Source organism: Belonocnema kinseyi, chromosome 5 (assembly GCF_010883055.1).
Source record: "Belonocnema kinseyi isolate 2016_QV_RU_SX_M_011 chromosome 5, B_treatae_v1, whole genome shotgun sequence".
NCBI lineage: Eukaryota > Metazoa > Arthropoda > Insecta > Hymenoptera > Cynipidae > Belonocnema > Belonocnema kinseyi.
Window position 1 is genome coordinate 14,212,980 of NC_046661.1, and position 16,545 is coordinate 14,229,524.

Sequence of the window (16,545 nt, forward strand, 5' to 3'; positions counted from 1 at the left end):
TCCTACGCAAAGCAGATATTGATATCACTAATAGTTTCCCTCTTCCACATAGCAGAGTTAACTGAAGCCAGCATTACTACATGTTTTTGCTCAAAATTACCGGGCACAAAATTTAGTTTTTGCAGAATACATTAGCACTTAATTAGCACTAAATTCCTGCGCAAAGCAGATCTTTATATCACTAATAGTTTCCCATTTTCACATAGCAGTTTACTGAAGCCAGCATTACTACATGTTTTTGCTCAAAATTACCGGGCACAAAATTTAGTTTTTGCAGAATACATTAGCACTTAATTAGCACTAAATTCCTGCGTAAAGCAGATCTTGATATCACTAATAGTTTCCGAGTTTGACAACACCAGTCACCTGAAGCCAGCATTACCACACGTTTTTGGTAAAGAAAAGTGCCCGGTTTTTTTGGAAGGCATAAATCCAGAACACTTAATTAGCACTAAATTCCTGCGCAAAGGAGAATTTGACACCACTAATAGTTTCTGAGTTTCGCATACCAGAGTCACCTGCAGCTAGCATTACTACATGTTTCTGATCAAAATTATCGGCACGAAGTTTAATTTTTTCAGAATATATTAGCACTTAATTAGCACTAAGTTCCTGCGCAAAGCAGATCTTGATATCACTAATAGTTTCTGAGTTTCACAATACCAGTCACCTTAAGCCAGCATTACTACACGTTTTTGGTAAAAAAAAAAGTGCCCAGATTTTTTTCAAGGCACAAATCCAGAGCACTTAATTAGCACTAAATTTCTGCGCAAAGTAGATATTGATATCACTAATAGTTTTCCTGTTTCACATAGCAGGGTCACCTGAAGCTAGCATTATTACATGTTTTTGATCAAAATTACCGGGCACAAAATTATGTTTTTGCAGAATATATCAGCACTAAATGAGCACTAAATTCCTACGCAAAGCAAATATTGATATCACTAATAGTTTCCCTGTTTCACATAGCAGGGTCAACTGAAGCCAGCATTACTACATGTTTTTGCTCAAAATTACCGGGCACAACATTTAGTTTTTGCAGAATATATTAGCACTTAATTAGCACTAAATTCCTGCGCAAAGCAGATCTTGATATCACTAATAGTTTCCGAGTTTGACAACACCAGTCGCCTGAAGCCAGCATTACCACACGTTTTTGGTAAAAGAAAAGTGCCCGGTTTTTTTGGAAGGCATAAATCCAGAGAACTTAATTAACACGACATTCCTGTGCAAAGTTGATCTTGATTCCACTAATAGTTTCCGAGTTTGGCATACCAGAGTCACCTGAAGCTAGCATTACTACATGTTTTTGATCAAAATTACCGGGCACAAAATCTAGTTTTTGCAGTAGATATTAGCGCTTAATTAGCACTCAATTCCTGCGCAAAGCAGATCTTGATATCACTAATAGTTTCCGAGTTTCGCATACCAGAGTCATCTGAAGCCAGCATCACTACACGTTTTTGGTAAAAAAAAAGTGCCCGGATTTTTTTCAAGGCATAAATCCATAGCACTTAATTAGCACTAAATTCCTGCGCAAAACAGATCTTGATGTCACTAATAGTTTCCGAGTTGCACATACCAGAGTCTCCTGAAGCTAGCATTACTACATGTTTTTGATCAAAATTACCGGGCACAAAATTGAGTTTTTGCAGAATATATTAGCGCTTAATTAGCACTGAATTTATACGCAAAGCAGACCTTGATACCACTATTAGTTTCAGAATTTCGCATACCAGAGTCATCTGAAGCCAGCATTACTACACGTTTTTGGTAAAAAAAAAGTGCCCGGATTTTTTTCAAGGCATAAATCCAGAGCACTTAATTAGCACTAAATTCCTGCGCAAAGGAGAATTTGATATCACTAATAGTTTCCGAGTTTCGCATCCCGGAGTTGTGGTTTCAGCTGAAGCTAGCATTACTACATGTTTTTGGCCAAAATTATCGGGCACAATATTTTTTTCTGCAGCATAAATTAGCACTAAATAAGCACTAAATTATGGCATACTGCCTACATCAATATGACAATGTTGTAATGCCAACTTCCGGGACCTAGTAAAAGCGTCTAACTACATGTATGGAAATACGGATAAGTAGCACCTAGAATAATTGTTCATGGAGGAGATGCGGAGTCACTGTCCGCCGCGGCAAGCGAAATGCAAACTGTCATCGTGTATAATAACGAGTCGCGCGTATCAAATAAAATCTCGCGGATTCACTTTTGTAACTCGTACGTGACTTTTTAAAGAATCTTTTCCTCTATAAACGCCAGGAACAAACCCTGTCAATTGCCTTTACGTATCTGGCAGTCATTCTGTTCACTTGATCTACGAAAAACGAATCGCTTTGACAAAAACGCGACTTCTAACTCATTGAGATCAAAGGAACGCTCTAATGGGGTTGTTTCCAAAGTCAGATATCATTTTCCCAATAAATGGATCTCATAGTATATAAAATTCTAATTTTCAAAACGCGCATAAAATATTTTTTACATATTGTTTACTATTTGTAATTTAATGTTGAAATATGAATTTGCTATCTCGACGTCCATTGGAGGGCCCCTTTGACTTCAAAGGGGTCGGATTTTCCACCAATCACGCATCATGTGTCAATGATTCTCAAACTTTTTTTCCGTGCCGATGTTTTGTTTTGGTTATGTGTACATCGAAAATAGAAGTCACAAAATATTTCTTAAAAAAATGTCAAAGGAGGGTTTTGTAAAAGCCAATATCGCAAATCTACCGAAAATAGATATATTTATGGTATGTATAAAGAATTAATTGAAAAAGTACTTAAATGGAGTCATGTTTACTGTTAATAATTATACTTACTGCTGTCCTTCAACGTACTGCTGACTCTTAATCCAAATATTATAACAGGATAATTTTTTTGTCATACAAACCCTAACAAACAAAGCTATCAAATCAAAATAGTCTGAAATGCCAGTTAGTTTTCATGGTTTTCATTAAAGCCACATCGACACATGATAGATAATTATGAGAACCTCTGAGTCACGTGACATCAATTTGAATAAGTGTTTTACCGCCTTCAATTTTTAATAATTTTTTTTCTGTTAAACGACTCAACAGATGGAAAAAAGTATAACGCACCTTCGTTTCGGATTAAACTTATGTATCAAAAAATTATTTTATCTAAAATCGTGAAACAACCCTATTAAGGCCGCAATTTAAAGTTCAAACTCATAATAGTCCTAAGGTACATGTAAGTTTAGATTTATGTAACTGCTTATCTTGCCTAACATCTTTATCAAAAATCATACAGTATCTTAACTGTACTTCTGTTATTTCTGAACACTGTTTTGAAGTGGTTCGCATAGAGCTGCAAAGTGACAAATGTACCCAGTACCCATCCATAATAATTGGTCAGCCTGACTTAAAGAGCAGACTGGTCTCCCTCATTCCGACCCTTTTCCAACCTACCCTCGCCTTTAGCTCGACACGTGATCGGAGGAGCAAGAAGGAGAATTTTTCAGGTTGTAAAATCCCTAAGATTTTCTGAACTTCTGGGTGTTTTTCACGATTTTCCTAAAACATACGTTTTAGGATCCGATCGAAGTGTTTGGCCATCATCATTCTCAGCGTGATTTTTATGAATTTACTAGGCTAGAACATAACGATAAATGTATTAACTTCGTACTGAATTGGGGGGTTTTTTTTTTTGCTGGAACTTTTTAGTCAGGGGTGGATTTTTGATATCCGAGCGAGATGTTTGGCCACCACCATTATTCGGGGTTCTCAATAGGAGCTGGTTTTCGATATCCGAGCGATATGTTTGATCACCACTATTACTCAGGGAAGCAAAAAGTATTTATGATGTAAAATCCCGTTGAAAAACTGAGGTGTGAAATTTCATAAGATTCTAATACTTTCTCAATCATGAATGAAGATAATGTGAAAAACGTAATGAAAAAAATTGGCAGAAAATGCAGCCAGCATGAATCGAGCCTAGATTCTTGCATCGTCGTCAATGTGACGTGCATGGATTTTTTACTAAAAGGAGTATGAATCCAAATGAAATACCGAAGGGTGTAGTTTTCTCTCGTGAGTTAGTGCATAAGGAAGACCAGCACGGGTTATAGAGACAAAAAGTCTGCAGTCGCCGATCGTTTGAGCTATTTTTATCTTGCAACGCCGCTGCATTCTTTATGATAATACAGTGAACACTGATCGTTTCTTGTGCAAATTTTATGAAGAGTTTTCAAAATATATATTTTACAATTAGCGATTTTCAAATAGGATACTTGGTGCACACAAGTTTTTACGATTCAAGACATACATAATTTATTAGCAAGTGTTTAAAAATTTAATAAGTTTAGGATATGGAACAATATATTTTCGAACTTGATGCTTGTTAAGTTTCCAACTTTTTCCTACAAATCGCATATAACTGCAATCGCAAAAGTGCGTAGGTTTCAAATATCCTATTTTCAAATCGCTGCTTGCACAATGATTTTTTTCTTTAATTTCGTTATTCGGACGTGCTTACGGACAAAGGGCCCTTAATACGAACTCCTGTATCAAGTTTTAATGGCTAATCTGCGGGGGTAATAACGAAGGCCACATTTAAGAGCTTGAAATACAAAAATAACTTCTGTTTTTAAGGTTGAAATAAAGGATTTGAGAATTACAGAATCAGAATCGACGAATCTGCAAGATCACAAATATATCAAATTTGCCTCCATACGTTCAAAATACATCATGTTTTGTAAGTATCTCGTAAACTATACAAGCGTAAAAACATATAATTCTTAGATTCACCGTCAGAACATTACGGTATATATGTCAAAAATGTAAATAAATAAGCTGCCGCAAATAAATCTATGCGTGTTAATAAATAGACCATAGTTTGTAGGATAAAAAGGGAATAGTTTTATGAAGATTTTATGATAGCCAAACCTTTTTTAACTGCCTTTCGTCTTTCACAATTCTCAAGGTTGAACCGCCATAAATTAAGATATGAAAAAAGAACCCAAATCTTTCAGGTAATCTCTAGGGACGAAATCATTCAAATAGACTGACAATTCACCAAAATTTGGACAAGATTAAGATATCCGTGGCGACAAATTTTTAATACGGATTCCTATAGGATTTTTAGCGAAAAACATGAATCTGAAAGTTTTAAATCGATATCTCGAATACTTTTCGATTTATCGATTTTAAAAACTTTTTTTTAATGCACATAATTTCTTAAGTTCATTCCGATAGGCGATTTTTGTAAAAGAAAAAGGAGTTTTAATGTGGATTCTTATAAGGAAAAAGGGGCAGGGGTGTGATGTTACATTATTTCCAAGACCAATCACAAGGGTGCCTTCCCGCCCCCACGATGTACTGGAAAAGGGGCTGGGGTGTGAGCTTACATTATATCTGTGACCAGTCACAGGAGTGACTTCGATATCTCTATTTTTAGCAAATACATATTTCTCGCAAAAAATTCCATCGAAATTCAAATTCAGAATTTTTATTTAAAAAAAAAAGTCAATAATTGTTGTGACTCTCGCAAAAAATCCTATAGGAATTCACAATAAAACTTCGTCGCCACAAATATCGTAATCTCCCCGAAATTTGTATGGCCCACGCCGAAATTTTCACTTGAGATTTCCTTTTAGTAGGATATTTTGAACTTTCTTTTAAAAATTATGCTATCTTCTTTTGGTACTGAAATTAAAAAATAAAGCAAAGTACGAATAGTATAAATAGTTAAATGAATTATATTTAAATTATTTCTTATTCCTCTGAAGTATCAATTTATTTTTGTATCAAACAAAACAAATTATTAGGTCCCGGTAGCTGGAATTACAACATTGTCATATTGATGTGGGCACTATGCCATAATTTAGTGCTTATTTTGTGTTAATTTATACTGCAGAAAAAAAATTTCGTGCCCGGTAATTTTGGCCAAAAACATGTAGTAATGCCAGCTTCAGCTGAAGCCACAACTCCGGTATACGAAACTCGGAAACTATTAGTGGTATCAAATCCTCCTTTGCGCAGGAATTTAGTGCTAATTAAGTGCTATGGATTTATGCCTTGAAAAAAATCCGGGCACTTTTTTTTACCAAAAAACGTGTAGTAGTGCTGGCTCCAGGTGTCTCTGGTATGCGAAACTCGGAAACTATTAGTGGTATCAAATTCTCCTTTGCGCAGGAATTTAGTGCTAATTAAGTGCTCTGGATTTTTTGCTATTCAAAAAATCCGGGCACTTTTAGTTTTACCAAAAACGTGTGGTAATGCTGGCTTCAGGTGACTAGTGTTATGAAACTCGAAAACTATTAGTGGTATCAAGATCTGCTTTGCGTAGGAATTTAGTGCTAATTTAGTGCTAATACATTCTGTTGAAATTATCAATTATAATGGTTTGGTCCAACCTCGGATGGTCATCTGTCTATTATCAGTCAATTGATTTTAGATCGCGTTACGTCAAACATCTTTTGTATTTTGCATTAATAAATTACTTTTGTTCTTCCTGTGATCTGCGTCTATTTCATGTACGCGTGTTAAATAATCTTTGCTAAAAGGTTATTGGCCCAGAACGTATTGGAAAAATAGAAATTTTTGTTGAGATCAAGACTCGAGTTATTTTCTTTTTTGAGGTTGACTTCGGTTTCGACATGATTCGTAAGTACATTGTCAGGATGAACGCGGCCGGTTTAAGATTTGAAGTGCTCAATCAGGACAATTACAACACTTGGAAACTTCAAATGCGTGCAATTCTCATCAAGAACGACGCGTGGGGTTATGTGAGTGGCATAATTGTTAAACCCGAGGTTGTACAAGGCAATGCAGCATCTCAACAAGAAGCAGATAGATGGGAAGAAGCTGATTTGAAAGCGCAATCGGACATTGTGCTTGCAATCAATCCAACTGAAATTAAGCAAATAAAAAGTTGTACATCCGCGCGAGAAATTTTTTACCAAGTTGGAGAACATCTATCAATCTAAGTTGAAATCAATAAGGATGTATTGGCTGTCTTGCTTCTGCGTAGCTTGCCGGAAAACTTTGAGAATTTTCGGTGCGCGATGTCGTCACGTGACGAATTGCCGTCTCTTGAAACGCTTCGAATCAAAGTGTCGGAAGAATTCGATGCTCGAAAAGAAACAAGTCGAAATCCAGTACAGAATGCGATGGCTGTGGGAAAATTTAGAAACAGAAACAAACAAAACCAGCACAGTAAAGGAGGTAAAGATGAAAATGTGAAAGGGGATTCGAAAATGAAGTGTTTTAAGTGCGGTGTAATAGGACATAGGGCAAAAAACTGCAAGAATGCGAACAAGCTAACAGGACATTCCGCGAAGGGTGCTGAAAATGTCAGTCTGTTCGCGTCACTGGACACGTCAGAAGTCAAAGTTTTTCAAACCGGAAATAGTATGAATTGTGATGCTTGGTGTTTTGACAGTGGGTTCACATCCCATATGTACAAGGATGTCAATTCATTCGCGGAAATTGATCAAGAATATAATCGAGGAAAGTTAGGTCTTGCTAGTAGCAGTGCATCTACTGAAATATTGGGTAAAGGCACTCTAAAAACCGTGAAGAAAGTGGATAGTGAGAGAAAAGTGATAACGTTGAGTGACACTTTGTACGTTCCAGACCTGCACACGAATCTCGTTTCAATTGGGAAAATTACTGATAAGGGACACAATGTCCTGTTCAGTAAAACCAAGGCCGCGGTCATTAATTGCGAAAGGAACATATTACTAACTGCCAATCGTGAAAACGATTTGTATTTTCTCTGAGATTTAACTGGTCCCGAGTGCAAAAACATTTTTGAAGCAGATGTCGCAGAGAGGATTCCGAAGAAAAATTCTCTAGAAGACTGGCACATTCGGATGGGGCATCTGAATTTTCAATCTCTTCGTCAGACCATTAGAACGGGCTCCATTATAGGAATCGACGTCAAGGGCATCAATGAAGATTTTCAATGCAGTGTTTGTCCCTAGGGGAAGATGTGTCGCTCTCCTTTTCCTAAGGCATCCAAAAGAGTGACAGAAGTGGGAGAACTCATTCACTCTGACGTTTGCGGTCCGATGCGTGTTGCTTCACATGCAAAGATGTGTTATTTTGTCACTTTCATTGATGATTCGTCCAGATGGTGTGAGGTAAAATTTGTCAGCCACAAGCATCAGGTAATGAATGAATTTGACATTTTCAGAGCTTTGGTGAAAACGCAGCAAGACAGGAAGGTAAAATGTTTGCAGTCAGATAACGGAAAGGAGGATGATAATAAAAGTTTCAACGGATTACTCCAAAAGCAGGGAATATCACGACGGTTGACTGTACCTTACAATCCAGAGCAAAACGGCGTTGCTGAGAGGCGAAATAGAACATTGATGAAAATGGCAAGGTGCTTACTGATACAATCAGGATTGCCACCAACGTTCTGGGTGGAAGCTGACAAAACAGCAAATTTCATTCACAACAAATCACCAACGAGTAAGCTAAATGGAAGAACTCTATACGAAGTTTGGTTTGAAAAATCTCCAAATGTGGCCGATTTAAAACGATTTGGGAGTGAGGTCTACGTTCTTCATAGATCTTCAGGTAAAGGAAAAATCGAACCAAAATCAAGAAAAGGAATCTTTGTGGGATGTAGCTTGTAATCGAAAGGATACAGGATTTGGGTTCCAGAAGAAAGAAGAGTCGAAATATCAAGAGACGTGAGTTTCCTGGATAAAATTCCTGTTCGTTCGGTCAAGCACTATGAAGATTTCCGCCCAGAAGAGAACGATACTCGAAAGTCGTTAAATTCACCAAAAAATGTCAACGAAATTGAGGGGAATGAAGCATTCATCGAGATTGATCTTGTTAATGAACAAGATTGTGGCAATCAGGCCAATGAAGAAGAGCTGGAGATACCTAATGATGTCAAACAATGAAGAAGAATTGTCCGATGTTGAGGATTTTCTAGGTTTCCCTTCTGATGATCCAATGGTTGCTAGAAGACGAGGTAGGCCGCGCTTGGTGCGCACAGGAATTCCTGGAAGACCGAGAAAGATCTATGGGATGACGTGCAGTGCAAACGAGGTCGAGACCGACTTCGCTTTTCTAACTGAGATTCCTGTTACTCAAGCAATGGATAGCCGAGAATCAGACGCATGGATGGCGGCCATGGCGAATGAAGTGAATTCGATTGTCATGAAGTACACGTGGAGTCTGGTGGACAGATCTAAGGCCTCGAAGGTAATTGGCAGTCGTTTTGTATTACGAAATAAATATGGTACGAACGGTATCCTGGAAAAGAGAAAAGCCAGGATCGTGACAAAGGGCTATTCTCAACAGTATGGTGAGTATTTCCATGAGACTTACGCACCATTTGCAAGATTGAGTTATATACGAACGACAATTGCTTTTGCAGTGAAAAACGGTATGCATATTCGACAGTACGATGTGGCAACTGCATAACTCAACGGCGAATTGGATGAGCAAGTTTTTATGGAGGTACCAGATTGGATGGAGAATGTTCTAAAATACATAATCAACGAAAAACAGAACCAGGATCAATTGTTCAACAAAGCCAAGACCATGTTGACCGAGTTGGCTCAAGGCAATAAAGTCTGTCTCAAGAGAAAAGCCTTGTACGGTCTTAAACAGGCTGGTCGCGCTTGGTACAGACGATTTGACAGGGAATTGCGGACTTTAGGTGCGAATCCAACGAGAGCGGATCCTTGTGTTTATTTAAGACACGGAAAGGAAGATTTGATGATTATCATCATTTATGTCGACAACATTCTGGTGATGTCTAAAGATCAGAAAGAAATTTCACGATTCGGACGTGAATTATCGGATCTTTTCGAAATAAAGGACGTTGGGGATCCCAAACGTTGTTTGGGAATGGACTTTGTCAGAAACGACGAGGGAATTTTTATCGACCTGAAGACTTACATTACAGACACTCTTAAACGATTCAGGATGGAACAGTGCAACCCTGTATCAACCCCATTAGATGTTGGTACGAAGCTCGTCAGAGGTGACCCTTGGTTCGAGTCAGAAGGCGAGAAACCTCCTTATCGGGAATTAGTCGGATGTTTGCTGTACCTATCAGTGGCAAAACGCCCGGACATCGCTCACACAGCCAGTATGTTGAGTCAATTTAATGACTATTTCAACAAGACTCACTGGAATGCAGCAAAGAGAATACTTCGGTATTTTAAGGGCACAGATGATTACGGGATCTTCTACAGACGTGATGACAGTCCTCTGGCGGGCTATGTGGACGCGGATTGGAGAGGCTCAATTGACGATAGGCGCTCCTTTACAGGTTACGCTTTCTCTATGAGCGGTGGAGTAGTTGCTTGGGATTCAAGGAAGCAACGTACGGTGGCCTTCTCAACAACGGAGGCCGAATATATGGCGATGAGCGAAGCGATCAAGGAAGCCATTTATCTCAGACGTTTTCTATTGGAGCTTGGAGAGTCTGATAACAAGCCAATGAAGTTATTAGCTGACAACTACAGTGCACAAAGGGTAGCTACCAATCCAGTATACCATGCACGAACCAAACATATCGACATACGTCAACATTTTGTTCGTGAGATTGTGGAGTCGGGAGAGATAGTTTTAGAGCACGTCGCATCAGAAGAAATGCCTTCCGACGTCTTAACCAAGGCATTAACGAAGCCAAAACACGAACAGTGTGTTCGTCTCCTGGGACTATCGAAAATACCAATTTGAAATATAGAGGTTGTCTCAAGGGGAAGTGTTGAAATTATCAATTATAATTGTTTGGTCCAACCTCGGATGTTTATCTGTCTATTATCAGTCAGTTGATTTTAGCTCGCATTACGTCAAACATCTTTTGAATTTTGCATTAATAAATTACTTTTGTTCTTCCTGTAATCTGCGTCTATTTCATGTACGTGTGTTAACTAATTTTTGCTAAAACATTCTGCAAAAACTAAATTTTGTGCCCGGTAATTTTGATCAAAAACATGTAGTAATGCTAGCTTCAGGTGACTCTGGTATGAGAAACTCGAAAACTATTAGTGGTATCAAGATCAGCTTTGCGCAGGAATTTAGTGCTAATTAAGTGCTCTGGATTTAAGCCTTGCAAAAAATCCGGGCACTTTTTTTTACCAAAAAAGTGAAGTAATGCTGGCTTCAGGTGACTCTGGTATGCGAAACTCGGAAACTATTAGTGGTATCAAATTCTCCTTTTCGCAGGAATTTAGTGCTAATTGAGTGCTCTGGATTTATGCCTTGCAAAAAATAATGGCACTTTTTTTTTAAGCAAAAACGTGTAGTAGTGCTGGTTTCAGGTGTCTCTGGTATGAGAAACTCGGAAACTATTAGTGGTATCAAATTCTCCTTTGCGCAGGAATTCCGTGCTAATTAAGTGTTCTGGATTTGTGCTATTCAAAAAATCCGGGTACTTTTAGTTTTACCAAAAACGTGTGGTAATGCTGACTTCAGATGACTAGTGTTATGAAACTCGGAAACTATTAGTGATAACAAGATCTGCTTTACGTAGGAAGTTAGTGCTAATTAAGTGCTCTGGATTTAAGCCTTGCAAAAAATCCGGGCACTTTTTTTTACCAAAAACGTGTAGTAATGCTGGCTTCAGGTGTCTCTGGTATGCGAAACTCGGAAACTATTAGTGGTATCAAATTCTCCTTTACGCAGGAATTTACTTCTAATTAAGTACTCTCGATCTGAGCTATTCAAAAAATCCGCGTACTTTTAGTTTTACCAGAAACGTGCGGTAATGCTGGCTTCAGGTGAGAAGTGTTATGAAACTCGGAAACTATTAGTAGTATGAAGATCTGCTTTGCGTAGGAATTTTGTGCTAATTAAGTGCTAATACATTCTGCAAAAACTAAATTTTGTGCCCGGTAATTTTGATCAAAAACATGTAGTAATGCTAGCTTCAGGTGACTGGTATGCGAAACTCGAAAGCTATTAGTGGTATCTAGATCAGCTTTGCGCAGGAATTTAGTGCTAATTAAGTGCTCTGGATTTATTCCTTGCAAAAAACCCGGGCACTTTTTTTTACCAAAAACTTGTAGTAATGCTGGCTTCAGGTGACTCTGGTGTTGTGAAACTCGGAAACTATTAGTGATATCAAGATCAGCTTTGCGCAGGAATTTAGTGCTAATTAAGTGCTCTGGATTTGTGCTATGCAAAAAATCCGGGCACTTTTTTTTCACCAAAAACGTGTGGTAATGCTGGCTTCAGGTGACTGGTGTTTTGAAACTCGGAAACTATTAGTGATATCAAGATCTGCTTTGCGCCGGAATTTAGTACTAATTAAGTGCTCTAGACTTGTGCTATTCAAAAAATCCGGGCACTTTTTTTTATCAAAAACGTGTAGTAATGCTGGTTTCAGATGACTGGTGTTGTGAAACTCGGAAACTAATAGTGATATCAAGATCTGTTTTGCGCAGGAATTTAGTGCTAATTAAATGCTCTGGATTTGTGCTATGCAAAAAATCCGGGCACTTTTTTTTACCAAAAACGTGTGGTAATGCTGGCTTCAGGTGACTGGTGTTGTGCAACTCGGAAATTCCTACGCAAAGCAGATCTTGATATCACTACTAGTTTCCGTGTTTCACATAGAAGGGTTACCTGAAGCCAGCATTACTACATGTTTTTGCTCAAAGTTACCGGGCACAAAATTTAGTTTTTGTAGAATATATTAGCACTTAATTAGCACTAAATTCTTACGAAAATCATATCTTGATATCACTAATAGTTTCCGAGTTTCACAACACCAGTCACCTGAAGCCAGCATTACTAAATTTTTTTGGTAAAAAAAAGTGCCCGGATTTTTTTAATAGCACAAATCCAGAGCACTTAATTATCACTAAATTCCTGCGCGAAGGAGAACTTTATATCACTAATCGTTACCGATTTTCGCATACCAGAGTCACCTGAAGCCAGCATTACTATACGTTTTTGGTAAAAAAAAAGTGCCCGGATTTTTTGCAAGGCATAAATGCGGAGTACTTAATTAGCACTAAATTCCTGCGCAAAGCTCGTCTTGATACCACTAATCGTTTCCGAGTTTCACAACATCAGAGTCACCTGAAGCTAGCATTACTACATGATTTGATCAAAATTACCGGACACAAAATTTAGTTTTTGCAGAATATATTAGCACTTAATTAGCACTAAATTCCTACGCAAAGCAGATCTTGATATCACTAATAGTTTCGGAGTTTCGCAAAACCAGATTCACCTGAAGTCAGCATTACCACACGTTTTTGGTTAAAAACAAAGTGCTCGGATTTTTTGCATAGCACAAATCTAAAGCATATAATTAGCACTAAATTCCTGCGCAAAGCAGATCTTGGTACCACTAATAGTTTCCGAGTGTCGCATACCAGGGTCACCTGAAGTCAGCATTACTACATGTTTTTGATCAAAATTACCGAGAACAAAATTTAGTTTTTACAAAATATATTAGTACTTAATTGGCACTAAATTCCTACGTAAAGCAGATCTTGATATCACTAATAGTTTCCGAGTTTCATAACACTAGTCACCTGAAGCCAGCATTACCACACGTTTTTGGTAAAACTAAAAGTGCCCGCATTTTTTGAATAGCACAAGTCCAGAGCACTTAATTAGCACTAAATTTCTCCGCAAAGCAGATCTTGATACCACTTATAGTTTCCGAGCTTTGCCTACCAGTTACCTGAAGCCAGCACTACTACACGTTTTTGGTAAAAAAAAAGTGCCCGGATTTTTGCAAGGCATAGATCCAGAGCACTTAATTAGCACTAAATTTCTGCGCGAAGGAGAATTTGATACCACTAATAGTTTCCGAGTTTCGCATACCGGAGTTGTGACTTCAGCTGAAGCTAGCATTACTACATGTTTTTGGCCAAAATTACCGGGCACAAATTTTTTTTCTGCAGCATAAATTAGCACTAAATAAGCACTAAATTGTGGCATAGTGCCTACATCAATATGACAATTTTGTAATTCCAACCTCCGGGACCTCAAATTGTCCATTAAACTGATTCATTGACATATTTCTACGCTTCGTACGGCGCTTTATTTTTTTATGTCACAACTTTGATTACCTTTAATGCATAAATAAAATATTAGTTAAATTATAGAATAGCTGTTACACACCTTTATTTCATGAAAAAAAATTTTTTTTTAAATCAAACTATTGGCACATGAAATTGAAGTGATTTTGAAGCGATTTATTTTTAAAAAGCACTAAAATTATTGTTGATTGCATTATTATAACGTGTCAAATATGGGTCTACAACAAATTTGAATTCGCCGTATTTACCTTACCGTTTAAGTCCTTTCACAACTCCCGGCATAGTAAAAAGCTATAAATAAGTGTAATTTGAACTTTTATTTACATATCTTGACATATTTTGCTATTTTTTTGTTCATAAAAACCATTTCACTCACAAAAAAAAAGAAATAGTAGCTAAAGTTGTTAAGGAGAAAGAGATGTTTTTTAGAGAAATTTTCATAATTGGTTATATTGATGAAAATAATTCACAAAATACTTTACATTTTATTACAAAAGATTAAAATTTTTCGTATGTATACTCTTTTCCCCGACAAGAATGTCTAAAAAGACTTGAATGGTGAGTTGAATAGGGCAAATTCCAATTTCTGGTAGACCCATATTTGACACGTTATAATAATGCAATTAACAATAATTTTAATGCTTTTTTTTTAACAAATGGCTTCAAATTTACTTCAATTTCATGTTCCAACAGTTTGATTTTCGAGAAAAAAATGTGTCCATGAAATAAAGGGTGGTACCAGCTATTCTATAATCCAACCAAAATATTAATACTCATATACATGGCATATTTTTTTTACACGCAGTTTTTTCTAGTAGGATATACATTTACAATTCGACTGCTCAATGAACTAAGGAATCAAGTTCAGGCATGTGCGTATAAAGAATCAAGTAACTATTATTATGGAATTATAGAATTGGTGAATATTATATTATGTGTTATAAGGACTTGCAGGAACCTGATTCCAAATAGTATGGATTAGTCGAAAATTAAACATTACAAAAATAAGTTAAAAGATCGTGTTTACCAATCTATCAGGACAGAGGGAGAAGACGCAGACACACTTATCGAAGGAACCGGAGGCTAAATACTTCCCATCGCAACTCCAGCCAACGCTGTGCACTTTTGCCGTGTGGCTTTGTTGTTCGCGCACTTTATTGTGACTTTTAAAATAAGCAACTAAATCATCAGCCTTACTTGATGGTGCCATTTTGCTATACCATGATGCAGGAGTCGACAGTACTCCGACTCCCATGTATTTTTCTGGCCACATATTTGGTGCACCAATAGAGCCATCTTCAGTTCTCCCACAGAATGAGATTAATCTATGTCGTCACCTAGGCTGTTTCGGATATTACGCTTGGTGCGTGCTTCATGTTCATTGGGGTGCTCGAACCTTTTAATCACGAAACTGTAAGATGGTAACCAGGGTTGTGCACTTAATATACCTTAGGTAAATTACACGAGGTTTTTGACGTGATTTACGTACGTATATTACGTCCTCTGTTTTCTACAAAACGTAATATACGTTTTCAAGATGGTGTCGACATTATCACATTTCGTTCCATAACTTTAAAATAGCGCCGGTAGCGGGATGCCACCTCGTAGTATCGAATACGGCTAAAGAGAGTTTAAAAAATTACAGGTAAATTTTCAGACCATCCGAACTGCAAATATCTTAAAAATAAACAAATAAATCATTCAAGGAGTTTCGCCCGATTTCAAAACTTTTTTTCAGAAAAAAGTGCGTTACAATTATGAATGCATTAGAAGAAAACCTTTTGCAATTAGATGAAAGCAGTCAAAATAATCATTCTAAAATTAGTGGTGTCAGTTTTGATATTCTTGGTGCTATTTTGATGTCAAATGAAGTTCTGATAATCAACAACAATTTAAGTCGGTACACATAAACATAATTCAAAAAAGTGAGTTTATATTATGTTCTATCCGAGTCCACCATCTTTATTACGTTTATTACGTTTTTTACAGGTTGTTTTACGTATAATACATTTTTGACATGTAACACGTCAGAAACCTCGAGTGACGCGTCACTGCACAACCCGGATGGTAACTGGGCGATCTTATTGGTTAGAATTGGTGCAAGTTGCAGGTGTTACGAATACGGCTGTAATTTTCAAGAAAAAAAATTGCAGAATGGTTGGGTTTTTCATGATTTGCTGTTGAAGTGTAGTGTTCAATACCGATTTTGTTCGTCATGTGATCTAAAATCGTGCACCGTCTTATGGTTCGAGTAGAGAAGAGATGGGAGATAGCCGAGATAATGAAATAAGAGAATGTGAAAAACATGCGCTGTTAACTGCGCCCTCTTGGCGGATTACCTAAGAGTTACTTTAAAGGCGCAAGTTGCGCGTCGGTAAATGACTAAAGTTAGCAATTTCTGAAATGATTTACTAATTCAGTTTCTGCTCAATTAGCTCAATTAGTTACCACAAAGATATCTTTGTTGCTGATCTGAAAGTTTCAAAAGACTTCGGTGGTTTTCTATTTATCTCTCGATCCCCATTAGAAATAAA

General features: G+C 37.3%; 1 protein-coding gene across 1 annotated transcript in view; it reads right to left on the reverse strand.

Annotated features, from left to right (window-relative positions):
• LOC117172665 (THO complex subunit 3) overlaps positions 1-15,360 on the reverse strand; it is a 98,429-nt gene extending 83,069 nt beyond the window's left edge. Inside the window, exon 1 of the mRNA XM_033360792.1 lies at positions 15,039-15,360. Coding sequence (XP_033216683.1) covers positions 15,039-15,284 — 246 coding nt within the window. The 5' untranslated portion in view covers positions 15,285-15,360. The remainder of the gene's footprint in view (positions 1-15,038) is intronic.
• Positions 15,361-16,545: the final 1,185 nt, after the last annotated feature.